The sequence below is a fragment of the Cinclus cinclus genome, chromosome 6, assembly GCF_963662255.1.
Source record: "Cinclus cinclus chromosome 6, bCinCin1.1, whole genome shotgun sequence".
In the NCBI taxonomy this organism is placed as follows: Eukaryota; Metazoa; Chordata; class Aves; order Passeriformes; family Cinclidae; genus Cinclus; species Cinclus cinclus.
This window is the reverse complement of record NC_085051.1, coordinates 51,035,674-51,049,068: the sequence shown is the minus strand read 5'-3', so window position 1 is coordinate 51,049,068 and position 13,395 is coordinate 51,035,674. Positions and strand designations below refer to the sequence as shown.

Here is a 13,395-nt window from a genome sequence, read left to right as displayed (position 1 = left end):
AGTTGCTTGGTGAATGCAGTGCAGGCAAAGCATGTGAAGAGCACACACTGGAGAGTGTCAAATCTTACACAAACTCCCCCCAGCTCATCCTTGGGTTGTGAGGATCATTTTCTGTGCCAGTAGAATAAAAATTACTTGATTTACCAAAGCCCCTGATCAGACAAACAACTGACCATAAAAATTTGCAAATGTTTCAAGGGCCAAAGCAGCAGCTACAGTCTAAATACCTTAATGAGATAAAAGGGAGGTTTTATCTGAAAGGCTCCCTGATGAGTTTGTAATCCTATAAGAATAAACAAAGCCATCAATCATCATCTTTGGGCTGAATGTCCGTGGTTCTTATGCTGTCCACCAATTCAACAGTTGTTTGTGGATGTTGTCTTACCAAAAGAAAATGAAAAATAAAATGTAAAATATACTTTGGACAGAGTGGAACAAGCTATTTTTTGTTTATATAATGATCTGTAAATCTCAGTACACCTTCATATGTTACAAACACTACCATGTTCACAGGAAAGGCACGAATGCAGTTTAAACCCAGTCCTTTGAAAAGCACTTTTGGCCCCTCCTTCCTCACGCTTTCCCTCACACAGTGGATCAGGCCTTTGTACTTGTGCTGGTCCGATTCATCTGTTTGCATGCGTGATTTGATGACATCCATGGGAGTAGCTAATCCCCAAGCCAGGACTCCAGCAAAACCACCAGAAAGCAGCACAACGAGGAAACCTGCAGCAGAGAGTGAAGGGAGAAGGGCAGCTCATTTGCATCTCATTCAGCTACAGCCATCTCAGATTTGACAACAAACTTTGGTGACTTTCATGTTTTAAGGGAGTTATCTTGTGCAGGTCTTGCAGTTGTGTGTTTCCAGTGATCTCAGAGAATTTTTGGACACGTGACACTTGGAACACCATGTGAACTAGATGTGGTACAGCCTGAGAGCACTCACACCCCCTTCAGATGGATCTAATTTTTATAATTCACAGGGAGATGTTCTTGTGCTGAATCTTACTTATTCAATCTTTTCTCAAAGTGGAGCCAAATCACAACTAAGAACCTGAAGTGTCTTTACCTTCTCCACCTGGACTTTATATTCAGGCTCTGGACTGACCCTTGTCTGACCTCCATGATGGTTCCCAGGAGCTTAGTCCATGTTTTATTTCTTGTTATCCTGGTTTTGCACTATCAGGATTTCATATCCACATTCCAGGCACCTGAGTGTGTGGTAAAAACCCCTCCTGCAGAAGGAGAAGGAGCTGCTTAAGGACAAGGTGGGGCCAATGAAGTGCTCGCATGCAGGCTGCTGGCACTAGACCTGGGGCCAAAATGAGCACACACAGAGCAACACCTCATGAGGATCTGGGTGAGGTTTTATAGGTACTGGGTGATGTTTGTCCTGAGCCAAGGTTTCCCTCTTACTGTGGGACTAAATAAGCCATTTTTGCAGGTAATGACTGATGCTTTCCTGGTTAATAAACCTACCTGGTTTATTTCTCCCATCTGGTGTGAGCCAATCACACAGAGCAGAATAGGAAAGGAAATATATTGCAGAAGCAGAGCAATCCCTGCAGAGTAATGCAGAACAGCCCTTGTAGAGACCCCCAAAACCTTCCTCCTTGATGATAACCTTCAGACAGTGCAGAGACCCTTTGTACTTTGGCTTGGAAGCAGTCTGATGCATGATGAGAGGGGGTGGGTTCCTCTGAGTCTGCATCCGAACTTTAGCCACTTCACTAGGGTTTGTCAACACAACCTGCAAAACCAGAGAATGGCGTTTTAACCCTCACACTTAAACAGTGTTTTGATCTCCCTCCTGTAAATTCTTGTCTCCCAGCTTTTCAGGCAATAATATTGTCTGCAAGTTCCAGCAAGCTCCAGCCTCCTCCCCTCTGCCTGTGCTGTTCCACCCAGCAGCAGCAGGACACTTGCGTGAGCTGCACTGGGCAGAGAGGAAGGCAAGGCAGAAATCAACACAGGATATTAAATACCTGTCACTACTTGCTGAACTAGATGGGTGTGGAAAGGGAGATGTCCTCAGCCATAGGGAAGCATACACCAGGGCTCTTATTTGTATCTATATTTGAACCAAGAGCATCCAGACTATAAAAAGTTAGCCTGTGTTGAGTCACTGACTGCTAGGAAGCACCTAGAAACCTGACCATCTGGACTGCTCTGTAAGAGGACTGTGTCCAGGCACACATTTCTGCCCAGCATGCCATTGGCGTGATGGGATGAGCTCCTCCCTCCTCCACATCCACAGCACCCGTGGATCCTCACCCTCATCTGCTTGTGGGAAACTGCTCCCGGGCCCAGCCTCGCCTCCCTGTCCGAGGATCATGCACGTTGCCAGGCAGCATCACTTCTCAGTGGTGCCCCGCTGAGTTTTAAGTCATGGCAAGGCAGCACTGTGCCCCTTTCCTGCAGTGATGCTTGTGCAGCTGCTGGGGAAGCCCCGACCTGTGCTTTAAGTCCAGAATTACGTCTTTCTTACATAAACACACCGTCGTAGCCACTTGGGGAGTTTGCTGCCTATATTTTTTCTTCTTTGTTCTGCTTTTGCTGCCATGGTCTGTGTCATTTTAATGGCACATTCTTAAGCGTTCTGGCACTCCAAACCAAATCCAGCACGAGCTGCCCAGCAGGACTCGGCCACGCCACGGAGCCAACCAGTGCAGGGCCAGCGTGGGCAGAGCATGACCTCCCCTGCAAAAACAAACCCAGCAGACTTGTTGCAGGCTCCCCTGTGGCTTCCCAGACCAAAAAAACATTCCCTGCTTTTCCAGCCGCCAGTGTTTGTGAACAAGATCTCTTGATGTGCTTTCCCTGTGGGCTGTTTACCTACCCGGGCAGCGCCTGCAGCAGCTCCAGCAAGAGAAATGTCCAGCTTGGATGGCTTGGCATCCACAGCCCCGTATCGCAGCTTGCAGATGGCACTGAGGAAGTTTTTGTATGTGCCAAAAGAAACAGAGGAAACCACTGACACAGCAAGGACCGAGGCAGTCACTCCTTTGTAAAATCCCCGGACCTTGTGGGAAACAGAGGAGAAAGGTGACTTTTAAGGGTGAATGGCATGGGAAAGCATCTGCTCAAAAGAACGTGCTGTACATTGCTGAGTTATTCCCACCTTATTCCCACCTTACAGCTCATCAGCAAAGTTAAATTTCACCCTGACCCCTCTCCCAACAGATGCTTGTATGCAACTGGTGCCCATCCTCCCCAAACTGACAGAGGCAGCTCTGCTTCTCTGAAACAAGGCATCTGCAACTGGTATCGTCTATTCTGATGAGAGGCACCTACCTTTTCTGTCCTGTATGTTTCCTGAACACAGTGCCAAAATCCTTTGTAGCAGTTCTCAGTCTGAATTCTTACCTAAGAATACAGGGACGACTTTAAAATGCAGCTATCAGGTTAAAAATAAATAAAACTAAAAATGCCATAGCAGCAACACAGATAATTAACCATAAAATAATATCATCAAACAATTATTTTTTTGTCAAAAACCAAACACCACCAAATATAGTGAAATATGCAGTTGTAATAGAGATAAAATATCATTATGAGACTAGTTTTCTGAGAAGGAGGGGAAAAACAAAAGTGCCTCTTGGTTTTTATTCTATAGTAAGAAATAAAGCTCCAACAGGTACCTTTACTGTGTCCAGTGGATAACCCACGGCTGTGCTTAGACCACCTGAAACAGACAATACATTGGCGATGGTTAACAGCACATGTCACAACAGACCATCTCACAGAAGGGCTCTGGGGAATAGCAGAAAACAGCTCCAGAGCCCAGCCGTGCCTGGCACCAGACTTCTCCAGCTCCAGTAATGACGTTCAGCCAAGAATGACAAAGAAAAATGCAGAATCCTCTGTGTGACCAAGGCTCACTCCGAGGAGCAGAGTATGGGAAACTCATCAGGGAGGAATAACAAGATGGAGCAAGATGAGACAGGGAGAGATCCTGAGAGCACTGCCCCACAAAGGGTGAAGGGAGGATTTGTTTCCCTGGGCTGTATTTGTTTTCCCTCGCGTTTTAAGCATCTTTGCATCTAAAGCATCTTTGGACTATGACCAAGCATCCTGACATGAGGTGCAAAGCATCCCCACTCGCAGAGTCTGGAGCAAGTTAGGCTTCCAGGGCTCGGCGGGATTTGGGGCAGGGAGGGATTAGCGCTGGGAGCGTCCGGGGGCAGCGGCTGCAGAGCCCGCCCAGCACGGACAGCTGACCATCACTCCCTCCTGTCCGTGTCCAGCCCCCGGGACCCGTGTCAATCCTCCAGCAGCACCCACGCTCACTCCTAGAGCCTTCAAATAGCCCCTGGATATGTATTAATCCTCTGAGAAAAAGCCGCTGCCCTAATGGCAAGTAAGGAGGGCTAAAAAGCTCCAACAAGGATTTATTTCTCTCTGTTGCAATAAGTAGATCTCACCTCACTGCATTCCCAGCTCTAAGTGTGAGCAGGTAATACAGGTGCTGACCAGCAAACTTCCTCCCAGTATGTCACTGGCCAAGTCACCTGAGAGGAAATCAGGCTGGAGAACAATGGAGCTGTATCCACGTGGGTTATTTAGACAGAGATCGAGGTCATAGAAGTGCTGGATGAGCCCATCGGGCAGCCAGGCTTTCAGAGGTACAGGGCACATCGTGGTTCACCTGTTGGAAACTGCCTCTCACTGAGTTCTTCGTTAAAAAAGAAAGATTAAAACCCAAGCTACTAAAAAAATGTGTTAGTTGGTGTGGGCATGTCTACCTATGATTATATGGCTGCATAAGAGCTCTGGAAAGCTCTCCCATGTTCTGGAGAAAAGCAGCAGCTGCTGTTGTGAGTCACCAAGAGACAATCCCAAAGAGCATTACTCAGAGGAAAACAACCAACAGCATCTTTCTTGCAGAATACTGATGTTTATTCTTCAAAAACATCTATCAAATCTGATACCAGATAAACAGCAATGAAGAGGGGGGAAGGGCCTAGATGGATGAGAGACAATGGTGGAAGGAAGAGGAAAAGGGGGAATACACAGGCAATAATGTGGCTTGAAGAAGCAATGACTTTGGTCCGAGCAGAGAGTGACAGTGCACAAAGTCATCTGGGGACACCTGTGCTGTCCCAGGTCCCTGGCCATCAGCCAGAGTAAACAAGGACACTGCCAGCCAGGGAAGAGCAGCACGTAAGTCAATGCCAGGGTGACAGTGCTGACCTCACAGCTGCAGTCCCCCAGCCCAAGCACCCATCTCAGCTGGGAGGTTTTGACACATCTCATTGTTTTCAGAATTCCCGAAGCTTAGAGGAGATGGGCATGGGCTGACCAGGTGCTGGCAACACAGGGGCACCATGCACAGCCAAGTCCCAGCTCACTCCACTGGATGAGGAAGGTAGGAGCTTTGGCTCATGCAGATCATATACCAAGGATGATTTGGGTCAGTGTTTGACAAGAAGTGACCTCCCTTCTGGAGAAATGCCCCTGTTCATGACTTAAGATACAAAGACAGCAGCCAGTAGGTTGCCCAAAACAGACTGTTTCAGCCCTAAAGGCTCTCCATCAACTAGGTTCCAGTAAGGACCAAACATCTCCACCTGGAAGGAGACTATAAAAGTATATTTTCCACAGCTCCCAGCAAAGATGTGAATCCCCCAAACCTCCAAATCCCCCAACCTGCCATGAACTGTGGTACTTAGGGGCGCAAAGCACTCCAAGCAGTTGTCAGAGCTGAGGAGCTCAGCCAAGTCTATCAAAGGCTGAGGAATGAGGGTTCTGCACACTCTCACACAATATAAATAGCCTGGGACAAAGATAGCATGACTCACATGTGCCCTGTTTGCACAGCAAAATCAAAGAAGGCCAGCAATGAGAAATGGACATACAGGAAAGGGTTCCTGTAGGACTCCTGCTTAGTAACACAGCATCAGCTCTCACAAAAATAAATAGTAAAACCATGGGAATTACCTTTTTATTTTATTTTAGTGAGCCATTTTTTATGCCTCCTTTATCTGAGATAGTCCCAGGTATTGAGAGAGGTTGCAGCATCCCCTACACACACAGAGTGCACAAAATGGATCATTCTCAGTCTCAACACAAGTCAGGTCACTCTGACCCAGCAGCTCAAGTAAGGAGAGATTCTGGTGGGGTGGCAATCACCAGGGAGCAAGTGGCAGCTGTACCGAGCCCACCAGGCTGCAACAGCTCTGAGCTGTTGGCAAACCCTTGGCTGAGATGCCCAGGGAGAAGCAGGGGTCATTGTCCATGCACTGGATGGGCAGACAGCAGCTTTCAAAAACCTTTGTTCTGGGGAGAGTTGGGAACATCAGTGCCTCACACCTTAAGCAAGCTGAGCTTCCTTCAGCAACATGACCCTAGCATGAGCTGCTTTATCTGTAAGGAGACAGCATGTCTCTTCTGTAGGGGATTATTTTATCTGCCCTTGGACTGCATGTAACCTCCCAGCTGTGGAAAAGCCCAGTCATGCTGCAGACCCTGCTGCTCTACCACCACTGGGTAAACCTTGGCTTTGCTACCCCAAATCTTTACTCCTGACATAAGAGCCAAGTCATCCTGCAGTCATCAACAGCCCCAGACAGCAATCCCCATTCCCTGCCATGGCCCAGGCTGCTGCTGCATCAGGGCAAGAAAGCATGCATGGGATCATAGGAAAATTCAAGTCAGAAGGGACATCAGGAGGTCTCTAATCCAACGTCCTGCTCAATTTTACTGGCCAGGAAGGACTGCTTCCTAAAACATCCAGCCACATTTGCTGGTTACAGAAAGTCTCCACAGTCACTAAGGATGTTCCCCTCGTATTTTTATCTGGAGCCATAGCAGATCACTGTTTCTTGGGCTGAAGATGATAAGTTTATCTCATTGTCACAGAATCCATTGCCCAGAGGTGATGCACAGTATTTGTGCAGCTGTCTGAGGCAGCCAGAGGCTAGAATTCAAATGGGCATGACCTCTGCTGTTTTTCAGAGGTGCTTAAGCCATGGTTTCTCCAAGACACTCTGAAAATAGGTCTAGGCCACAAGAATGTCATTTACTAAACAGAAAGTCTTATTTTTTGTGTTGCCTCAACTTCCTTGATTCTTTTTAACTGGGTTCATTGACTCCTTAGGAACATGAAAACTGCTTCAGCTCTAGCAAACATAAACCCCAAAATAAGCTCAGCACCAAAACCATCCCAGTTCTTGCAGGATAGATGTCCAACCCCAGGAGCTGTCCCATGTGAGGGGAAGGATGGTGGCCCTGAAGCCCTACCCAGGTACCTCCCATGTGTCTATGGGCAAGCTCCCACCTCTGTCAGTCAGTGAGAAGTTGCAGTATCCATCCTAGAAGAGCTCTGGGCTGGACGTAGAGGACAGGATGGAAAATCTTGCTCTCTGACACACTGAGGTCAGTAAAGTGCCTTATAACAAGCAAAGACTTTTCTGGTCCCAGCTGGATCTCCACAGCCTGTGTGCCCTCAGGCTGAGCCTGCGTACACATGAGAGATTCTTGCTGCATGGCTGGGTAGAACATGATGCTGGAGCCTGGACTGGGGGTCACAGCACAAACCCTGGCTTTGCATGAGAGCTGGGGCAGAAAGCCAAGGTGAATGGCCATGTTCAAATTCTGTTTTCAGCTCTCCATGTTCCCCTGCAAAAGAAGTTTGTCCTTAAGTGACCTAGCTCAAGCTGTGCTAAAAAAGCAAAAGAGTCCAAGCAACAAATGCAATAATCTCTGCCCCACCATGAACATGAAGTCTGAGAGGAGGTTTGGTTAATCCTTCTGGGCTTGACATCCCACTGCCCACCCTAGGACAGGGCTTCCTTCTCCTCAGGGTGCTCTGAAGTCAGAAGGAAAACAGGAGAAAGATAAGCTATCATGGTGGGTCTGGTTATATCCTCCTCTCCCATGAAGGGTCTCCCAACACGCCAGGAAGACCAACACCCCAACCATAGGCACAACAGGCACTTCCAGGGCTAGACGCTGCTAAGATGCCAAACCTTGCCCCACTTGCACATATTGGGTGATGAGCAATTGATGGGCAGGGTAAGACCCAGCATGGTCCTTCCCAGGACAAACGCATCTGCAGCAGAACCACAGGCTGTTCCTGGTGAGGGAAAATGGCAAATTTCAGTGAATGTCAAAGTGAGATCTGTCATGCTGGTTGGGCTGGATGTGTCAGCCCCCTGGTAGGTTTAGCTGGCCTTTCTGTCAGTGGTGACCCAAAGGCTTTTCTCATGGTATTTATTGGTATATATTATCTTGAATACTCCACTGAACCTAATGAGATTTCAGCAAAGAACTGAGACCAATGGGTGCATTTAATCGTTTACAACAAAGAGGGGTTTGAGCAGTACATGCTCTAAAAATACACTTCTCTCCTGTTACTTTTTTTTATATACAGCTAACCTACTTTCTCCCAGATCAAAGCCTGCTGCGTAGCTCGCCTGCACTGAGATCACCATCACAACTGCAAATACACCTTAACCTAAGGTAATGCAAAGGTCGTTCACCCAGGCATTCTGAGTGCAACAAGAACACTGCGCTTCCTCCCCTGCTGTGTCACAAACCTCACCCTCAGCCCCCAGAGCCACCATCCCAGCATCCCGCCGGGACCCCTACATCCAGACACGGGCGGGTTTCACTGTCCCGCCGATACAAGCCGGTCTGTCTGCACAAAACCTGCTACACTCTGTCTCTTCCTATTAGAGTTTTAGCCTGTCCCACTCGAGGAGATTGCAGGCAATGACCTCAGCTGACCAAGCTGCAGCACTGCCTCTCCAGCAGCTGTGAACCTGCTCTGATGACATTTCCCCCTTAATAAGGAAGAGCACACTTTTAACCAGCATCCCCCATCGAAAGACTCTCAGCTCTGCTATCGAGAGCTGCTCTGCGGCTGAACGAGAAGGAAACGCAGCTATCTGCTTTTGCCAACAAGCGCTAGTTCGTGTATTTACCTCCGATGGCCCCAGCAATGAATTCCATCCAGAGTGCGGCTGCTGCCTTAACCACCCTGAGGAGCGCAGGGGAGGTGGAAGGGACGAGGAGAGCGGTCCGGTCTTCCCAGAGCCCTGCCGGTCCCTCGGAGACACTGGTTTTGTAACTTGAGTCACCTTCCTACAGCCTGCTCTTGCCTCTGGGGGTTGTGAGCCTTGCGGGTACTCGATGAATCTGTACCCTGGTGGCAGAGCTGGGAAGCCTGGAGCTGTTCCAGGAACGCAGTGAATAAGTAATCCCATGAAGCCCTGAAATGCTGCTCCAAAGCTGCTGTTCCCAGTGCCCTTTGGCCTGCAAAGTCCCGAGGGGTGGTAACTCGCAGGGTAAGGCTGGCCGTGAAGGGGCCATCCCCTGCTGCACTTACTAGCCCCACAAGACAGCCTTGCACACTTGTTTGCCAGAGGACACTGCTGGCCTGCATTTGTGGCTATTTGCAGGATTCCTCCTCCCCCTATCCCAGCCCCCTCTTCCTCCTTCTGATGGACCACACATCCTTTCCATTAACGAAAATTCCTTCTGCCTTTACCGAGCCATTTTACTTGACTTTCCTAACACACGAAGCTGACCCTAAGCTTCTACGTAGATCCTCATGGGTTATTACCCACTCATTATGTATACAAATTGTGAACCCCAGAAATAAATCCAACCACATCCAGAGTATTTGTTTCTATTTTAGACAGCAGCAGCATAGTTTCCCCAGCCCCTGGAGCAGCTCTTCTTTATTTCTTGCTCAGATTCATAACCCACTTTCCAATGTCAGCTCCTTGTAGAGAGATCTGCTGATCAAGGGGAACCCAGAGCTCAAGGAAATGTCATATTGCCTGTTTCTGTACTACAGTCCTGTTACCAAAGGCTGCCTCATCTACACGTGGGAGGTTAAGCTTTGCCCACAGAGACCCTGGAAACTAAAGTCCTGATGCACTGAAAGGATTGACAAGCCGTGACCTGAATTGTGCCCCTCTTGTAGAGGTTTTCCCAGGTCAGAGCTAAGGTACACGGACAGCAAAGGGAAAAGAAAATTTCACAGCTGCTGGGTCGGCTTTACAGGGGAGCTGAGGACTTTAGTGCCATTTCCTGCACATTTTCCAAAAACCTATTTCTCACTGAAACATGTGTTTTGTGCCAGTGACATATAGCACAGCTCTGTGCGAGGGCAGACTTTCTGAGAATAGAAAATGAAAGGCTTTTTATGAACTTGCTTCCTGTGATTTCTTAAGCGTCCTTTCCTGAATGCTTTCTGTTCTGAAGAGAACAAATTATTCCAGTTCAACATCATGCAAGGACAGCAAAAAAACTTAAAACCAGAAGTAAAATATTATCTAGAGAGGTAGCAATGTAGCTGCAAAAACACGCTGGGTTGTTTAGTAGTTCTTCCTTGTTATACTTGGTGTTTGTACAGGAGCTATTAATGGTTCATCAACAGTCTGTGCATGCCAAGTGCAGGGAAATCTGTTGTTTCCTGTTCTCCCATCATCTGATTCTGCTGCTGTCCTTGCAGGACCCTTCCAGCAGCAGAACCAGGTATGGGACCTGCTGTGTCAGTGACACACGAGGACAAGGACACAATCCCCTGAGGAGGGGCAACCTGGAAGCACTGGAAGCACATGAAGCAGGGGGGTGGGGGATTTTTCTACACATTGCAGTGTCTGATGCCATACCAGCAAGAAAATAGACGTTGGCTGGCATTTCACACTGGCTGACTAAAGCATCAGGGCCAATTATTATTTTCCAAGAAATTTCAAAAAACCAAGAAAAATTCCTACCTTCTTTAACTGAGCTGAACAGCTCAAAGGGAATCTTCCTCATGAGATCTGCTGAGACTATAAAAAAAACGAAGCAAACCATCCAACCTTCTTCCTTTTGTGAAAGAAGATTAATCCTTTGTTTATTTTTTTTAACCTCCATTCATGTCAATGCTTCTAACAAAATGTTACTTGCTTTATATAGCAGGAATCTGACTCCATAACCTTTTCATAATGGTTTTGATTGCTTCAGTGGGTCATACCAGGAAAGGTCAGGTTTTCCATTTGACTGGGTTTGCTTTGCAAGCAGAGGTCATTCAGAAGGTGTCCATATGAAAAAAAAAAAAAAAAAGAATATTTTGGGGCTTGAATCATTTCACCTTGCTCTATGAAGGTATCACTGGGACACCCAGCTCTAGAGGAATGCACACACAGAGCTACTTCAGGGCCATCTGCCTCAGCCAGGGCTTAGCAGAGTAACATGAGCCTTAAGCAAACACAGTCACCACTGCAGTACTCTGCTCCTGGTGTGCCCTCAGGACTTAGGGGAAAATAGGACCCAGTGCCATGCTCAGCCTGGCCACCATGTGATGGCAGCAAGGCAAGTGTCTTCTGGAAGAGGAGCCCCACACAAGGGTTCAAGTGCTCACATGAGAGCAGCTACTGAGGAAGGTGTAGTCCTGCGTGAAGGAAACATCTGAGAAATGAAGCCTGTGTTACTGCTGGTACTCTCCAAACAGCACAGACCAACTCCCTCAAGGCAGCCACTCAACTTTCCTAAGCTGGATTCCCCCCAAAGACAGAGTCTTTGAAGTCTCACTCTTCTTCTTACCTTGCTGAAGGAGCTTCCTCCTCCATCGTCTCATCCCTGGATTTCAGAGATATACCAGGCTCATTAATTTACCAGAACCAGGTCCCCCACTACTACAGGCCAATAGAGACAGCCCAGAAAATCCATCCTAAAGAAATCTTGAGGTGTCAGGCATTTCTCCAAGATGAAATACAAATCATTCCTGTCCCACACTGACACAGTGTCCAAGGACTGCAGATCCAGAGAACACTGCTAGTCTAACTTGCAAATGAACACCATGGTCCACATCTATGCAAGGAGGAGAGAAAGTGCCTGTTCCCAGCCTAGGTGGTCTTCTCAAAGCAGGCCCTAGAAAATCACACACAAAACACGTTTTGAGCCTCCACAAGGGATAGCATTTCATGAGAAATAACTCATGAGTTCTTTTCCTCCAGTAGCAAATTGTTTGTTTAGAATGAGCCAATTTCACAGGTGATTTTGAGAAAGCAGAGCATGGAAGGTGCTGTCAGATAAAAGTACTGACTATATGAAGCAATCTGCAGGAAATCATGAAACTGAGTGATAAAAAGTGAAGAAGGCCCTAATTTTGCCCAGTGTGCGATGGATGAAACATTCCATTTGCTTCACAGGAGGAGGTAGCTGTCTGCCCGCCCAGGCAGAGAGAACTGCTCCACAGCAAAGTGGCAGAGGGTCTAGAGGACTGCTACAAGTGATGGAGCAAAAGGAAAGGTGGGAAGGGAGCCTTTAGGTAGGCAATCAGTATTAAATAGCATCATGTAGGCAAGACAAAATAGCAGCAGCCTCCTTTTACCATCTTCTTCCACAGCTCACGCACAGGATATTACCAGCTCCATCCATCCTGCAAAGCCTGTCCTCTTTCCACTTTGCCACCACCTGCCAGCTCATGCAGCCAGGTTGCAGAGAAAATGTTCCTTCCACATTTCCTGCCACAACATGTTGCATTTTCCATCCCACCTGCACTCCGCAATACCGCACTCAATGCACGTGCAGTAATTCCTGTCAAATTTATTTTGGAAAAATCTTTGACTGGAGAGACTGTTCGAACAGTGTTACCCTGTGTCCTGGGGTGACTATATGATGCTTGTATCTCCAATTGTCTGTTCTGTTTCTGCTGGATATTAGGTTCTGCACCTTCCGAGAGTGAAAGGGAGGAAAAAGAAGCGTGCAGTTTGTTTTCAGAAACTGCACTCATTCCTCCACGTTCCTACTCCTAAACTATGCTGTCTGCAGCACAGACAGACAGACAGCAAGGGAGAGCTCTCCTTTGCTTGTAATTAAATATTAGCTAGCTAAGGCAGAAAAGTTTCCTAGACTATAGTTTTTCTTAAAACTGTTCAGAATTACTCTAGATTAAAAAGCTCAAAAAAAAAAAAAAAAATCACTGAGAGCTCACACCTGTAGCCCATTGGGGCCCAGAATGCAGCATTTTTCAGTGCAGAAGAAATTAATAAAAAAGGAAGCGAGCCAAGCTACATCCTAAGAAAAAGACTTTCTAAATTTGCCATCTCTTCAAAACAGTGAAAAAAAAATTATTTAATATTATTCATTTTTTATGCTTATGAATACTATGCTTATTAAATGATCAATTTTTTCCCACTTTTCTCCAAAGAAATCTTTTCCCAAACCAGTTAGGGGGAAAACCACTTAAATGTGTTTTCTAGGGAGACCCCTTTAGAAATTTCCTCCCAGGTTTACCCTAAACCCATACAAATACACCCCGCTACGTCACCGGGCTGTTTGCACATTGCAGAACAGGAAAGTGACACCAGCAGTGCTGAGCTGGCAGAGCCTGGCACTTGGCTTGTGTGCTGGGGGTGGAATGGGGGGTGGAACCTCCTGGCTCCAGATGTGGTA

The 13,395-nt window shown here is 47.3% G+C and overlaps 1 protein-coding gene across 1 annotated transcript; it reads right to left on the bottom strand.

Annotated features, from left to right (window-relative positions):
* Positions 1 to 439: 439 nt before the first annotated feature.
* Positions 440 to 8,955, bottom strand: SLC25A47 (solute carrier family 25 member 47). Its single transcript, XM_062495195.1, has 6 exons — positions 8,928 to 8,955; positions 3,642 to 3,685; positions 3,295 to 3,366; positions 2,840 to 3,022; positions 1,480 to 1,750; positions 440 to 726 (listed from the first exon to the last, which is right to left on the bottom strand). Exons 1-6 carry the CDS (start codon positions 8,953 to 8,955, stop codon positions 440 to 442), a joined length of 885 nt encoding a protein of 294 aa, XP_062351179.1.
* Positions 8,956 to 13,395: the final 4,440 nt, after the last annotated feature.

Excerpts from the sequence above, each read along its gene's own strand:
- SLC25A47 (XM_062495195.1), bottom strand. The coding sequence starts at position 8,955 with ATGGAATTCATTGCTGGGGCCATCGGAG. Across the intron at positions 3,367-3,641 it reads ATCCACTGGACACAGTAAAG|GTAAGAATTCAGACTGAGAA; the intron begins GTACCTGTTGGA and ends CTGTATTCTTAG. Across the intron at positions 1,751-2,839 it reads CTGCTGCAGGCGCTGCCCGG|GTTGTGTTGACAAACCCTAG; the intron begins GTAGGTAAACAG and ends CTGGTTTTGCAG.